General features: G+C 42.6%; 1 protein-coding gene across 1 annotated transcript in view; it reads left to right on the top strand.

Moving 5' to 3' along the window:
• The first annotated feature begins 262 nt into the window (after window positions 1-262).
• UGGT2 (UDP-glucose glycoprotein glucosyltransferase 2) overlaps window positions 263-16,495 on the top strand; it is a 270,417-nt gene continuing 254,184 nt past the window's right edge. The window contains exon 1 of the mRNA XM_010358916.2: window positions 263-539. Coding sequence (XP_010357218.2) covers window positions 382-539 — 158 coding nt within the window. The 5' untranslated portion in view covers window positions 263-381. The remainder of the gene's footprint in view (window positions 540-16,495) is intronic.

Genomic DNA, 16,495 nt, shown 5'->3' on the forward strand with positions numbered 1-16,495 from the left:
CAGATTTCGGCAACTCTAGCCAGCCCTAGTTCGGTCTGGAGAGCCCGCTTCCCGCCCCGTGTCCCAAGGGCTCTGTCCGAGAACCCAGGGTCCCGGGAGCGGACCCGCGGGAGCATCTGTGACGCCGCTCAGCAACCCGGCGCCGCCCCGGCGGCTAGGACGTGGCCCAGTGTCCGGCTGGCGTGGGCTCACCAGGCCGCACCCAGTAAACCGCGCCGGAGTGGGACACGCATGCGCCTGCCCGGACCCGGCACCCAGTAACGGACTCCAGCTCCCCCCACCGGAAGTGGGGAGTCGCGCGCCGGGAAGAGCCGGCCGGAGCGTGGCGGCCACAGACTGTGGGTGCCGGGTCCGAGGGACTCGCGCTTTTGTCTCCGTGCCATGGCGCCAGCGAAGGCAACGAACGTGGTGCGGCTGCTCCTGGGCTCCACGGCGCTGTGGCTTTCGCAGCTCGGTGCCGGGACGGTCGCCGCGTCCAAGTCGGTGACGGCCCACTTGGCAGCGAAGTGGCCCGAGACCCCGCTGCTGCTGGAGGCAAGGTGGGTACGGGCCGGGCCCTGGTCCGGGCGGCTGTGGGCGCGCTGCCACCCTCAGCCGCGCTCTCTTCGTGCTCGCAGCGGGTGTCTCCTCGCTCCCACCCGTCTTCTCCAGACGCCCTCGCTCTGGCCCTGAGCATCACCACCTCCTTCCCTCCCGACCGGGGGCGGCTTCTCGGTTCCAGTGCAGTACTCACTTGCAGTTCCTTTCCCCTTCAGGTCTTACTTTACCTACAGTTTTTAAAGCTTCTTTGCTTTGCTTTAATTTGTTGGGATGTATTAGCATTTACGCGTGGCACTTAACGCAAGCGCTTCTACTGGGGTAGGCAGTTCTGTTCAGCAGACAGTGCTTGAAGTACCTAGTTTCGTCATGATGACATGATACCATTAGCTCCTAGGCTTGCTATGGGGAGGGCAGCTTCCTGCAAGGTAATATTTTTCCCGAATCCCTTCCAACGGAATTAGTTCATTACCCATCACTTACTCTGCAGAACAAAACTTGTAGCTGTTGCATTTTGCCCCTTAGTATTCCAAGAGTTGAGTAAAATTATAAAGTTCTTTATCTTAGCAAAAACGAAGTTTTACGCCAATGACTTAATGGATTCACCACAGCAACAGCATGTGGCCCTAAAAAGAGACTCCACTCCACATAAGTTGCATGTATTTGATGGTAAAATAGTTAAAAAATTTTTTTTTCATTTCTGTAGGTTATTGGGGAACAGGTGGTGTTTGGTTACGTAAGTTCTTCAGTGGTGATTTGTGAGATTTTGGTGCACCCATCACCCCCGCAGTATATTCACTGCACCCAACTTGTAGTCTTTTATCCCTCCCTCCCTTCCCTACCTTTCCCCCTGAGTCCCCGAAGTCCATTGTGTAATTCTTATGCCTTTGCATCCTCATAGCTTAGTTCCCACATATCAGTGAGAACATGAGATATTTGGTTTTCCATTCCTGACTTACTTCACTTAGAATAAGTCTCTAATCTCATCCAGGTTGCTGTGAATGCCATTAATTCATTCCTTTTTATGACTGAGTAGTATTCCATCATATGTATGCTGTAGTTTATCCACTTGTTGATTGATGGGTATTTGGATTGGTTCAATATTTTTGCATTTGTGAATTGTGCTGGTATAAATATGCATGTGCAACTATCTTTTTCATATGACTTCTTTTCCTGTGGGTAGATACCTCGTAGTGGGATTGCTGGATCAAATGGTAGATCTATTCTTGGTACTTTAAGGACTTTCCCACACTGTTTTCCACAGTGGTTATACTAGTTTACATTTCCACCAGCAGTGTAGGAGTGTCCCCTGTTTGCTGCATCCATGCCAACATCTATTATTTTTTTTGATTTTTTTATTATGGCCATTCTTGCAGGAGTAAGGTGGTATCGCATTGTGGTTTTGATTTGTGTTTCCCTGATCATTAATATGTTGAGCATTTTTTCATGTTAGCCATTTATATATCTTTTGAGAATTGTCTATTCATGTCCTTAGCCCACTTTTTAATGGGACTGTTTTTTTCCTGCTGATTTGAGTTCCTTGTAGATTCTGGATATTAATCCTTTGTCAGATGTATAGATTGTGAAGATTTTCTCCCATTTTGTTGGTTGTCTGGTTACTCTGCTGAATGTTCCTTTTGTCGTGCAAAAGCTGTTTAGTTTAATTAAGTCCCGCTATTTATCTTTGTTTTTATTGCATTTGCTTTGGGGTTCTTGGTCATGAAATCCTTGCCTAAGCCAATGCTAGAAGAGTTTTTCTGATGTTATCTTTTATAATTGTTATAGTTTCAAGTCTTAGATTTAAGTCCTTGATCCATTTTGAGTTGGTTTTTGTGTAATGTGAGAGATAAGAATCCAGTTTCATTCTCCTACATGTGGCTTGCCAAGTATCCCAGCACCATTTTTTTGAATAAAGTGTCCTTCCTCCACTTTGTTTTAGTTTGCTTTGTCGAAGATCAGTTGGCTGTAAGTATTTGGGTTTATTTCTGGATTCTCTATTACATTCCATTGGTCTATGTGCCTGTTTTTACACCAGTACCATGCTGTTTTGGAGACTATGGCTTTATAGTATAGTTTGAAATCAGGGAATGTGATGAATGTGATGCCTCCAGATTTGTTCTTTTTGCTTAATCTTGCTTTGGCTATGTGGGCTCTTTTTTGGTTCCATATGAATTTTAGGATTTTTTTTCTAGTTTTGTGAAGAATGATGGTGGTATTTTGATGGGAATTGCATTGAATTTGTAGATTGCTTTTGGCAGTATGGTCATCTTCACAGTATTGATTCTACCCATCCATGAGCATGGGATATGGTTCCATTTGTTTGTGTTGTGTATGATTTCTTTCAGCAGTGTTTTGTAGTTTTTTTCCTTATAGAGGTCTTTCACCTCCTTTTTTAGGTATATTCCTAAGTATTTTATTTTTGTTGGAGCGATTGTAAAAGGAGTTGAGTTCTTGATTAGATTCTCAGCTTGGTCGCTGTTGGTATATAAGAGAGTACTGATTTGTGTACATTAATTTTGTGTCTGGAAACTTTGCTGGATTCTTTTATCAGCTCGAGGAGCTTTTTGGAGGAGTCTTTAGGGTTTTCTAGGTATATAATCATATCATCAGTTAACAGTGACAATTTGATTTCCTGTTTGTTGATTTGGATGCCCTTTATTTCTTTCTCTTGTCTGATTGTTCTGACTAGGACTCCCAGTACTATGTTGAAGAGAAGTGGTGAGAGTAGGCATCCTTGTCTTGTTCCAGTTCTCAGAGGGCATGCTTTAAACTTTTCCCCATTCAGTGTTATGTCGGCTGTGGGTTTGTTATAGATGGCTTTTATTACAATGAGGTATGTCCCTTCTATGCTGATTTTTGTTGAGCGTTTTAATCATAAAGGGGTACTGGATTTTGTTGAATGCTTTTTCTGAGTCTTGAGATGATCATGTAATTTTTGTTTTTAATTCTGTTTATGTGGTATATCACATTTATTGACTTGTGTGTATTAAACCATCCCTGCATCCCTGTTATGAAACCCACTTGATATTGGTGGATTCTCTTCTTGATATGTTGTTGGATTCGGTTAGCTAGTATATTGTTAAGGATTTTTGCATCTATTTTCATCAGGGATATTGGTCAGTAGTTTCCTTTTTTGGTTATGTTTTTTTCCTGGTTTTGGTATTAGGGTGATACTGGCTTCATAGAATAATATAGGGAGGATTCCCTCTTTGTCTTGTGGAATAGTGTCAATATGATTCATACCAATTCTTTGAATGTCTGGTAGAATTTGGCTGTGAATACGTCTAGTCCTGGATGTTTTTATGTTGATAATTTTTTATTACAGTTTTAATCTCTTTGCTTGTTATTGGTCTGTTCAGGGTATCTAATTCTTCCTGATTTAAGCTAGGAGGGTTGTATCTTTCCAGGAATTTATCCATCTCCTTTAGGTTTTCTAGTTTATGCATATAAAGGTGTTCATAGTGGCCTTGAATCATCTTTTGATCATCTTTTGTATTTCTGTGGTGTCCGTTGTAATACCTCCCGTTTCATTTCTAATTGCGCTTATTTGAATTTTCTCTTTTTCCTTCTTGGTTCATCTTGCTAATGGTCTATTAATGTTATTTATCTTTTCAAAGAACTAACTTTTTGTTTCATTTATCTTTTGTATTTTTTTTGGTTCCAATTTCCTTTAGTTCTGCTCTAATCTTTGTTATTTCCTTTCTTCTGCTGCGATTGGGTTTGGTTTGTTCTTGTTTCTTTACTTCCTTGAGATGTAACCTTAGATTATCTGTGTACCTTCAGATTTTCTGATGTAGGCGTTTAGGGCTATGAACTTTCCTCTTAGCACAGCCTTTGCTGTATCCCAGAGGTTTTGATAGGTTGTGGCACTGTTGTTGTTCAGTTTGAACAAATTTTTAATTTCCATCTTGATTTCATTGTTGACTTATTCAGGAGAATGTTATTTAATTTCCATGTATTTGCATGGTTTTGAAGGTTCCTTTTGGGGTTGATTTTCAGTTTTATTCCACTGTGGTCTGAGGTCTGAGAGAGTGTTTGATATAATGTCAGTTGTCTTAAATTTATTGAGGCTTGATTTGTGGCATATCGATGGTCTATCTTGGAAAAAGTTTCATGCATTGATAATGAATAGAATGTATATTCTGTGGTTGTTGGGTAGAATCTTCTGTAAATATCTGTTTAGTCCATTTTTTTCCAGGGTGTAGTTTCAATCCATTGTTTCTTTGTTCACTTTCTCTCTTGATGACCTGTCTAGTGCTATCAGTGGAGTATTGAAGTCCCCCACTATTATTTTGTTACTGTGTATCTCATTTCTTGAGTCTAGTAGTAATTGTTTTATAAATTTGGGAGCTCCACTGTTAGTTGCATGTATATTTAGGATTGTAATATTTTCCTTTTGGACAAGGCCTTTTATCATTATATAATGTCCCTCTTTGTCTTTTTTAACTGCTGTTGCTTTAACGTTTATCTCATAAGAATAGCTACTCTTGCTGGCTTTTGGTGTCCATTTGCATGGAATATCTTTTTCCACCCCTTTACCTTAAGTTTATATGAGTCCTTAGGTGATAAGTGAGTCTCTTGAAGAAAGCAGATGGTTGGTTGGTGAATTCTTATCCATTTTGCAATTCTATACCTTTTAAGTGGAGCATCTAGACCCTTTACATTCAATGTTAGTATTGAGATGTGAGGTACCATTCTATTCATTGTGCTATTTGTTGCCTGTATACCTTATTTTTTTAATTGTATTTTTGTTTTATAGGTCCTGTGAGATTTATGTTTTAAAGAGTTTCTGTTTTGATTTATTTCCATGATTTGTTTCAAGATTTAGAGCTCCTTTTAGCAGTTCTTGTGGTGCTGGATTGGTAGTGGCAAATTCTTTCATCATTTTTTTGGTCTGGAAAAGACTGTATCTTTCCTTCATTTATGAAGATTACTTTTGCTGGATACAAAATCCTTGACTGATAATTGTTTTGTTTAAGAGGCAGTAGGGCCCCAATCCCTTCTAGTTTGTAGGTTTCTGCTGAGAAATCTGCTGTTAATCTGATAGGTTTTCCTTTGTAGGTTACCTGGTGTTTTTGCCTCACAGCTCTTAAGATTCTTTCCTTCATCTTAACTTTGGATAACCTGATGTCTATGTGCTTAGGCGATAATCTTTGTGTGTTGATTTTCCCAGGTGTTCTTTGAGCTTCTTGTATTTGGATGTCTAGGTCTGTAGAAAGGGTGGGGAAGTTTTCCTCAATTATTCCCCCAAATATGTTTTCTAAACTTTTAGATTTCTCCTCTTCCTCAGGAACACTGATTATTCTTAGGTTTGGTCATTTGACATAATCCCAGACTTCTTGGAGGCTTTGTTCATATTTTCTTATTCTTTTTTCTTTGTTGCATTGGGTTAATTCAAAAATCTTGTCCTTGAGCTTTGAAGTTCTTTCTGCTGCTTATTCAATTCTATTGCTGAAACTCTCTAGAGCATTTTACATTTCTATAAGTGCATCCATTGTTCCTGAAGTTTTGATTGTTTTTATTTATGCTATCTATTTCACTGAAAATTTCTCCCCTCATTTCTTGTTTTTTTTTTTGATTTCCTTAAATTGGGCTTTGCCTTTCTCTGGTGCCTCCTTGATTAGTTTAATAACTGTCCATCTGAATTCTTTTCAGGTAAATTAGGCATTTCACCTTGGTTTGGTTCTATTGCTGGTGAGTGGGATTTTTTGGCGGGTGTTAAAGAACCTTGTTTTGTCCTAGTACTAGAGTTGGTTTTCTGGTTCCTTCTCATTTGGGTAGTCTCTGTCAGAGGGAAGATCTGGGGCTCAAGGCTGTTGTTCAGATTCTTTTGTCCCATGGGGTGTTTCCTTGATGTAGTACTCTCCTTTTCCTACAGATGTGGCTTCTTGAGAGCCGAGCTGTGGAGATTGTTATCTCTCTTCTGGATCTATCTACCCAGTAGGTCTAACAGGCTCCGGGCTGGTACTGGGAATTGTATCCACGGAGTCCTGTGAACTGTCTGTGGGTCTCTTCGCTGTGGATACCAGCATCTGCTTTGCTGAAGGTGGCAGGGGGGTGAAATGGACTCTCTGAGGGTCCTCACTTTTTGTGTTTAATGCACTATTTTTGTGCTGATTGGCCTTCTGCAGGGAGGTGGCCCTTTCAAGAGAGCATCAGCTGTGGTAATATGGGGAGGATCAGGCAGTGGGTGGGCCCTAGAACTCCCAAGAGTATATGCCCTTTGTCTTCAGCTACCCTGGTGAGTAGGGAAGCACTATCTGATGGGGTCATGGCTAGGGCATGTCTGGGCTCAGACTCTCTTTGGGTGGGTCTTGTTGCAACTGCTGTGGGGGATGGTCGTGCAATTCCCAGGTCAATGGAGTTATATTCCTAGGAGGATTATAGCTGCCTCTGCTTTGTCATGCAGGTTGTCAGGGAAATGGGGGAAAGCCTATAGTCACAGGCCTCACCCAGCTCCCATGTAACCCAAAGGGCCAGTCTCACTCACTCCGTGCCCCACCCAACAGCACTGAGTCTGTTTCCAGGTGGTGGGGCTGAGAATTTGCCCTAGGCTACCAGCCTCCCAGCTGCAAATGCAAATAGGGCTGTCATGCTTCCCCACCTATGGAACTTGCACTCCAGATTCATGCCCACCCCCAAGTTCTGGCCAGGAGATTTCTTGTTCAGTTGGAATTGTTACAAGGTTCAGCTGGAGGTTTCCTTCTCTCTGTGGCCTCTTCCCAGTGCCTCTGGCAGCCCTACCCAAGGAGCCCTGTGAGGCAAGGCAGAAATAGCTTCCTAGGGGACCCAGAGAGTCCACTGGGCTTTTCCCACTGCTACTTCTACTCCTGTATTTTGCTTGGCTCTCTAAATTGACTCAGCTTCAGGTAAGATCAGAATCTTCTCCAGTGATATATACCTTCAGGTTCCCCAGTGAGGGTGTGTATTTGGGGGCAGACAGTCCCCCTTTCCCACTCTCACAGTTTGGGTACTCAGAGTATTTGGAGTATCTCCCAGGTCCCACAGGAGCAATCCACTTCCTTCAGAGGGTCTGTGGGTTCTCTTGGCTTTTCTGATTTATTCCTGCAGTAGTTCTGGAGCAAAAGTTCAGAATGCAAGACTCCACACGCTGTTCTGTCCATTTGAGTGGGAGGCTAAAACGCTTTTTATTGAATACCTGATTCTAGCTTAGTTTTGATCCCCTTCCTTTATCCTTTCTCCAGTGTTTGTTTGCCTAGATCTAGTCTCACACCTAGCTCCAAATCAGTCGAACTTCCTCCAGCCTTAGACTGCTTGTTAACAGTGTCTGGCTTTACATTTGCCTCAAGAGTCTTAGAGTTGGAACTGCTGTGTGATGCTCCTTAAGGTCCTTCACAGTCTGGCCCCAGTCTGATTTACAAACCTCATCACTTGTACAAATGGTCCCCAACTTATCATGGTTCAATTTAGGATTTTTTTTACTTAACTATGGGTTTACCAGGGTATTAAATGCATTTTTTACTTATCATATTTGCAACTTTGTGTGGGTTTATTGGGAGGTAACCCCATCTAAGTCAAGGGGCATCTGTAGTAGGTTGAATGCTGGCCCCCCAAAAGGTATGTCCACATCCTAACTCCCAGAACCTGTGAATGTTATCTCATTTGGAAGAATGCCTTTGTTAATGTAAGTAAGGATCTTGAGATGAGATCATCTTGGATTGTCTAGATGGGCTCCAAATCCAATGTCATTTTAAGAGACAGAAGAAGAGAAGACACAGGCAAAAAGGAGAAGACGATGTGAAGTTAGAGATTGGAGTTAGGCAGCCTCAAGCCAAGGGACAGCTGAAGCCACCAGGATGGAAGAGTTCTCCCTTAGAGCCTTCCGAGGGAGCACAGCCTTGCCAATACCTTGATTTTGGACTTCTGGCCTCCAGAATTGTGAGAGAATAAGTTTCTGTTTTAAGTCACTAAATTTTTCATGATTTATTAAACAGATCTAGGAAACTAATACAGATTTTGGACCAAAAAGTTGGGTGCTGCTGTAACAAATACTCCAAAATGTAGAAGTAGCTGTGGAGTTGGGCAGAGGCTAGAATAATTTTGAGAAGTTTGGTATTAAAAGCCTACACTGCCTTGAGGAGACTGCAGAAATCTGGACATTAAGGATGATTCTGCTGAGGGCTTATAAGAGATTAAAGGGCATAGTTGAAAAAACTTCTGTCATCGTAGAGAATACTTACATCATCCTGAAGAGAATTCCAGTAGAAATATGAACACTGAAGTCTGTTCTGGCCACGGCTCAGAAGGAAATGAGAGACACTATATTGGAATCTAGAAGAAAGGTAACCCTTGTTATGTAGTGATAGAATACTGGCTGACTTGGTTTCTACAGTTTGTGGAAAACATCTTGAAAGTGGTGAACTTGGATATGAGCTGAGAAGATTTCCAAGCAAAGTGTTAGAAGTGCTGCTTGGTTTCTCCTTGTTGCTTATATTAAAATGAGAGAAAGAGATAAGTTTAAAAAGGAACAGGTAAGGAAAAAGGAACCAACACTTGATTTAGGAGGTTCTCAGCCTATCCAGATCGTAAAGTGTGCTACAACTAGGAAACTCAGTGTTAGGAATGGGTGCTCTGGAAAGACAGGAACCTGGCAGGATGACCTTTTGCTGAATAGGTTAAGCATGTGATTCATGGGTCCCCTCACCCATCTCAGCAGAAGCTTGGTATAAAGAAGATGGGGATATCCAGGAAGGATCTGGGGAGGATCTTTGGGTAATGATGTGGCTCCTGGTGAGATATACAATAGTCTTACAAAGTTTTTGGGAATGTATTAGAAACACTGCCAGCTTGGACCAAAAGAGACAAACAAGACAAAACGAAAGAAGGCTGTTGGACTTCCAAAATTCTATAGGCAGGGAATTGACTGATAGAGCTACTTGGCCGTAAAGATTGTGCTGCCCTTTCAAGAAAGAAAGAATAACTGCAGGCAGAACCGTGGCAGGCAGCACAGAGGGTGAAGCATCAGGCCACAGAGAGTTATTCTCAGGCTTTGGAACATAATGGAAATTTGCCCTGCTGGATTTTGAACTTGCCTGTGACCAGTGACCCCTTTATTCCTTCTATTTTTTTCCTTTGAGAATTAGAGCGTCCATCCTGTGCCTGTCTCACCATTGCATTTTTGAAACATAACTTGTTTTCTAGTTTCACAGATGGACAGGGGAGAATTTTGCCCCAAGATGGATCATACCCAGAGTCTCACCCATACATGATTTAGATGATAAAATTTGTAAATGGAGTTGATGATACTTACATGAGATTTTGGACTTAGAATTGATGCTATAATTGGTTGAGTTTTTGGAGGTTACTGGGGGCTACAGGGTGGCTTGAATGATGCCCCCAACAAAAAAAAGGCAGCTTTTAGAATCTTGTGCATTAACTCTGCTCAAACCTTGACTTCAGACTTTTGGCCTCCAGAACTATGAGAGAATAAATTTCTCTTGCTGAATAGGTTATACTTGTGATTCAGGAATCCACTCAACCATCACATTAGAAGCCCAGTATAAACATGGGGTTATCCAGGAAATATGTGTAGAGGATCCTTGGGTAATGGTATAGTAGCCCTAGGATAGTAATATGTCATTCTATTATAGTCTTCCTCATTGATAATGACTTGTGGGCATACCATATTATTCTGTCTTGCCTGATACTTTCCCATGACAAAATTAATAACTTTCTATTATTCTCTCATAACATTTGGCCAGTGTTTCTGTAATAATCCTTACTGTAAGGTATCATATATGCTAATCTCTGTTGTTAAAATGTGAGCCTCAGAGACAAAACTGTTTTTTATTCATGTTTATTTTGCCAAGGTACAGTACACAAAAGTTAGGCACTCAATAATGCTAATTCAATAAAAGATACTTTTTATAGGAAAAGGTATACTTTAAGCCACCATCAGAATTACCTCTACAATATACCTTACTTGTGGGAGCTAGTTTGTCCTTGGAAAATCCAGAGAGGATGCTCAGTGTTATCTCATGTACCTTGTTGTTTTGTTGTAAACAAATCAGAATTGTAGGAGGTCCTTTATTTTTTATTTTATTTTTTTTTTGAGGCGGAGTCTCGCTCTGTCGCCCGGACTGGAGTGCAGTGGCCGGATCTCAGCTCACTGCAAGCTCCGCCTCCCGGGTTTGTGCCATTCTCCCGCCTCAGCCTCCCGAGTAGCTGGGACTACAGGCGCCCGCCACCTCGCCCGGATAGTTTTTGTATTTTTAGTAGAGACGGGGTTTCACTGTGTTAGCCAGGATGGTCTCGATCTCCTGACCTCGTGATCCACCCGTCTCGGCCTCCCAAAGTGCTGGGATTACAGGCTTGAGCCACCGCGCCCGGCCGGAGGTCCTTTATTATATACACTAAAATCTTTCTCTCTATACCTTTTATCTACTGATCCTCTCTTTCAGAACCAAATCTGTTTCTGTGTGTGACACATTATCTGAGAGTAGCAGGCCAAAAGCCTGTAGTTTCTTCAACTACTGCACTTCCAAAAATTTATTTTGTATAGTTTGTTATTCTGCTGTCCTTCAATTTGTTTATGTTTCTCTTAAATCAAAATTGTAGGAAAATCAAAGAGGTTGAGAAGAGTAAGTGTGGAAGTGGAAGAATTGAAGAGCATTGAATAGGTTGAAGGAGCTGGGCAGATAGAAACTTAAGGAAAATAATGTGGGAGCAAGTAAGGGAAAGTTCTAAGAATAATGCTTTAAATCCAAAAATTGAGCTTCCCAACCAAAATCTATAAATGTGTGTATATATATACATGTATGTGTATATATATATGCATATATATGTATGTGTATATATATGTATGTGTGTGTATATACACATGCGCGTGCACACACACAGGTATTTTTCAGTTCATCCTGGAAATTTGAGTGCAGAACTTGAGTATAGTCCTATGTAGGAAGCGAATGAGGTATGTCCCCTATATAAAGAAATTTATAATAAAATTTGCGGCCAAGCGCAGTGGCTCACACCTGTAATCCCAGCACTTTGGGAGGCTGAGGCGGGCGGATCATGAGGTCAGGAATTTGAGACCAGCCTGGCCAACATGGTGAAACCCTGTCTCTACTAAAAATACAAAAATTAGCCAGGTGTGGTGGCACATACCTGTAATGCTAGCTACTCAGGAGGCTGAGGCAGGAGAATTGTTTGAACCAGGGAGGCGGAGGTTGCAGTGAGCTGAGATTGCGCCTGGGCGACAGAGTGAGACTCCATCTTAAAAAAAAACATTGGCTAGAGGTGATTATAGGCTGAAGAGCCTAGCATTTTACAATATGTATACCTCAGTTTGTACATCTGAACTGCATTTATTCTACTTGTGTTGATCTTACTGAAAATATTTTTGAAATTCCACTTATAATTGCTGTCAAATTCTTTAGTGCGTATAAAAACACCTTTTATAGAAATAACTTTGGATGGAATTTTTTGAAGAAATATAGTTATTTCGAGCCATATATTTTATAAGGCAAGTGAACAATTGGAAATGTCAGTTGGTTACCTTTAAAAAAAACTTTGTCCAAAAGAATGAACTGGGCATGGTGGCATGTGCCTGTAGTCCCACCTACTTGAGTGGCTGCAGTGGGAGGATCGCTTGAGACCTCCCAGACTCGAGTAAGCCATGTTTGCACCACTGCACTCCAGCCTGTTTGACAAAGGGAGATGCTGTCCTAAACAAACAAACAAAAATGTTGTTCAAAGGTAATATCTTACCTTTTACCAGGTACAGAACTGGTTTAGATGGTCTCAAGGATGTTTCCTCCTCAGTGATTAATAATGAGTTACCAGAAAATGGCCTCTGAGATTCCAGAAGAGTTCCAAAAGTGCTTAGAGCAGTGGTGTACTGAAGGGATAAGTTTAAGTGAATACTTTTTTTTCCTTCAACTTTTAAGTTCCAGGGTACTTGTGCAGGATGTGCAGGTTTGTTACATAGATAAATGTGTGTCATGGTGATTTGCTGCACACATCAAACTATCACTTCGGTATGAAGCCCAGCATCCATTAGCTTTCTTCCTGATGCTCTCCGTCCCCTTGCACCTTTCCAACAGGCCCCAGTGTGTGTTGTTACCCCTTATGTGTCCATGTGTTCTCATCATTCAGTTCCCTCTTGTAAGTGAGAACATGCGGTGTTTGGCTTTCTGTTTCTGCATTAGTTTGCTGAGGATAATGACTTCTAGCTCCATCCATGTTCCTGCAAAGGACATGATCTCGTTCATTTTATGGCTGCATAGTATTCCATAGTGTATATATACCACATTTTCTTCAGTTTATCATTGATGAGGATATAGGTTGATTCTATGTCTTTGCTATTGTGAATAGTACTGCAGTGAACATATGTGTGCATGTATATTCATAATATGATTTATATTCCTTTGGGTATATACCCAGTAATGGGATTGCTGGGTCAAATGGTATTTCTGCCTCTAGATCTTTGAGGAATCACAACACTGTCTTTTACAGTGGTTGAACTAATTTACATTCCCAACAACAGTGTAAAGCATTTCTTTTTCTCCACAACCTTGCCAGCATCTGTTGTTTCTTGACTTCTTAATAATCACCATTCTGACTGGTGTGAGATGGTATCTCATTGTGGTTTTGATTTGCATTTCTCTAATGATCAGTGATGTGGAGCTTTTTTTCATGTTTGTTGGCACATGAATGTTTTATTTTGATAAATGTCTATTCATGTCCTTTGCCTACTTTTTAATGGGGTCGTTTGTTTTTTCTTGTCAATTTGTTTTGCATATTGTGGATTTTACATATTAGACCTTTGTCAGATGGATATATTGCAGAAATTTTCTCCCATTCTGTAGGTTGTCTGTTCACTCTGATGATAGTTTTTGTTGTGCAGAAACTCTTTAGCTTAAATAGATCCCATTTGTCAGTTTTTGCTTTTGTTGCAGTTGCTCTTGGCATTTTCATCATGAAATCGTTGCTCATGTCTATGTCCTGAATTGTATTGCTTAGATTTTCTTACAGGGTTTTTATAATTTTAGGTTTTACGTTTAAGTCTAATTCATCTTGAGTTAATTTTGTATAATGTATAAGGAAGGGGTCCAGTTTCAGTTTTCTGCATATGGCTAGCCAGTTCTCCCAGAACCATTTATTAAATAGGGAATCCTTTCGTTGCTTGTTTTTGTCAGGTTTGTCAAAGATCGAATGCTTGTAGGTGTGCAGTCTTATTTCTGAGTTCTCTATTCTGTTCCATTGATCCATGTGTATGTCCTTGTACGAGTACCATTCTGTGTTGGTTACTGTAACCTTGTAATATAGGTTGAAGTTGGGTAGCATGATGCCTCCAGCTTTGTTCTTTTTGCTTAGAGTTGTCTTGGCTATTTGGGTTCTTTCTCATTTTTTCTAATTCTGTGAAGATTGTCAATGGTAGTTTTGTTACAGGATAAGGATCCTGTGATAAGGGTTTTCGCTTTGCCAGCCGGAAACCTCTATGGCTGGTAACACCTTTGCCTGAGTTTTGCTCAGGCCTGTTGTGCTCGCTTTGTCCACTCGACCCAGCAGGCTATGCTCAGCTCGTGCTACTGGCCTGGATCCCAAGCCTGCCAAGGGCGAGCCAGATGCAGGGTGGCGGTGAATGTGTGAGCAAGCACAGGGTCCTGCCACTGCACACAGCCAGGAATGCTGGCTGCAGTGGGGTGGGCAGCTCCGGGTACTCGAACAGGCGCCAGCTTTGTACAAGACTGTGGCTCGACCAGACATACTGCAGGTGGCTTCCACTGCAGGCACTGTGCAATGCAATGGCACCTGGAAGCTTGGAGATACCAGGAACCACACAGCCCCAAAGAGAGTGTCACAGCCCTGGCTCAGGGAGCCTGTAGGTCTGGGCTGTCCGAAGGGCTGCAGCTCTTCTCTCCTTTTCGTTGCCTGCAATGTAGTGAGTGGGGTGCGTGTTTCAGCCCTGTTTGTGTTTCAGCCCTGTTTGTGTTACAGCTCTTTCAGTCCTGCCATTTGGTGGGTTCTGAGTTCTTGTTGCATGTTCAGGAAGAATGAGGTACATAGACAACTGGAAGGTGAGCAAGGCAAAGAGGTGCTTTATTGAGAGACAGTACAGCTCTCAGGAGAACTGAAGTTGGTAACTCCTTTCTGCTGTCAGGTCATTCTGATGAGTGCAGCTGTCACTAGAGAGGAGACCTGGAGTGAGTAGCTCGTTTTCACAGGCAGGTCATTCTGTTGAGTCTGCAGCCCTCAGCAGAGGGGAGAAATGGAGTGGCTAGCTTCTACCTGCAGTCAGGTCGTCCCGATGTCTGGGAGAGGACACCTGGAATGGGTAGCTCCTATCCACAGGCAGGTCATCCCATCATCTGCCTGAGTTTGGCTGAGTCTGGGGTTTTTATGGGCTTCAGAAGGGAGGAAATGTGTGCTGATTGGTCCTTGGGAGGCCCTGGGTAGGCCCGGAATAAAACATCGTAAATTCTCACTCCAGTCTGTGGAACAGGTAGCCCAGCCCCCAGGCTTCAGGTTGTCCTTAGCTTGAAGGTGAGGCTTCACCGGGCACCCATCCCGTTTTGCCCATCTGCTTCTTGCCACCATTAACCTGCCATCTATTGTGTCCATGGCACCCAGGCTGTTTGCATCATGGTGCACTTTCAGGCCTGTGCCAAGCTGCCCCCAGACCCCTCTCGGCCTCCCTCCCATGCCCATTGGTGCCCAAAGTCTGGAGGGGGCTGAGGTGGTAGGGGGCTGGCATGTCAGCACTACCCCCAAACACATGCACACCCAGCTGGGTTGTGACAGCTTCTGGGCTCAGGCGCAACTTCGCTCCACAATTGGAGCAGGGGTCGGGAGCAGGGGGAGGCCAGGCAGCAGGAGCAGGCACTTTTGAGCCTGTGGTGTACAGGGGGCTTTGCAGACCCCTGAGTGTGCAGGGATGCCTGGGTCCACAGCTGCAGGTGGGTGGTTGCAGCTGCACCCAGTGAGTGCAGGGCTCCCACTCAGCCAACTCAGTAGGAGGCGTGGGCTCCTACCTGCCTCCAGTCCCCAATAGCACAGGGATGTCCAGGTCTGGACAGCTGTGCCTGGGAATTGCGGGCCCTCCACCCTGCTAACTCAGAAGGGGATGGGACTCCTACCTGTTCCCTGCTCCCACCAGCTCCATGGAATACAAATCCCTGGCCATGTCTCCCTTGCTGCAGCTGGCGTTTTTGCAGCAGCCACTCTAGACGGGTCACTGCTGCCATCAGTTTAATGGGAATAGCATTGAATCTGTAAATTACTTTGGGCAGTATGGCCATTTTCACAGAATCGATTCTTCTATCCATGAGCATGGAATGTTTTCCATTTGTATCGTCTCTGATTTCCTTGAGCAGCGGTTTGTAGTTCTCCTTCAAGAGGTACTTCACTTCCCTTGTTAGCTGAAACACTTTCTTAAGGCGATCACTTTGAAGGATCAGACTTAGGTAGATGTACAGATTCTGGTAATTGGAACTAGTCTTTTACCTATGGTTGCACAGTATATGAGCATGTCTGCAACTGTTTGGTCAAATCAGTTAAGCCTTTCTCCCTACTTAAGGTATTGTACCATCTCTGTCTTTTTCAGTTCATTGTCCTATTTAGTGTTTTCTGTTGTTTCCTCTGCTTTTAGCTTTCCTTTTGTTTCTTTTTCAAGTCATTGATTTGGTGCCATTAATAGCAAGAGTTGATTTGAAGTTACTTATTACTCTAAATTCCTAGAAGTTACTTATTACTCTAAATTCCTATGCTTTTTGTTTTTATGTTGATGAATTAGTCAGTCTTTCTCACTTCCTTTTTCCTTTTTAGTGGCCATGTCGGACTCATAAGAATTAGTTAATCTGTATGCGTTGTGGATGTCCTTAATACTTTCCCTTTATTTTAAGCATTAGTTTAAGTTTACTAAAGCTAGAGAGGAAGATAAGGTGGGCAATAACAGATAATCAGCACCATCTGTTTGGTGGCTGTTTTGTTTCTAGCT

This window comes from Rhinopithecus roxellana, chromosome 18 (assembly GCF_007565055.1).
Source record: "Rhinopithecus roxellana isolate Shanxi Qingling chromosome 18, ASM756505v1, whole genome shotgun sequence".
Taxonomy (NCBI): Eukaryota; Metazoa; Chordata; class Mammalia; order Primates; family Cercopithecidae; genus Rhinopithecus; species Rhinopithecus roxellana.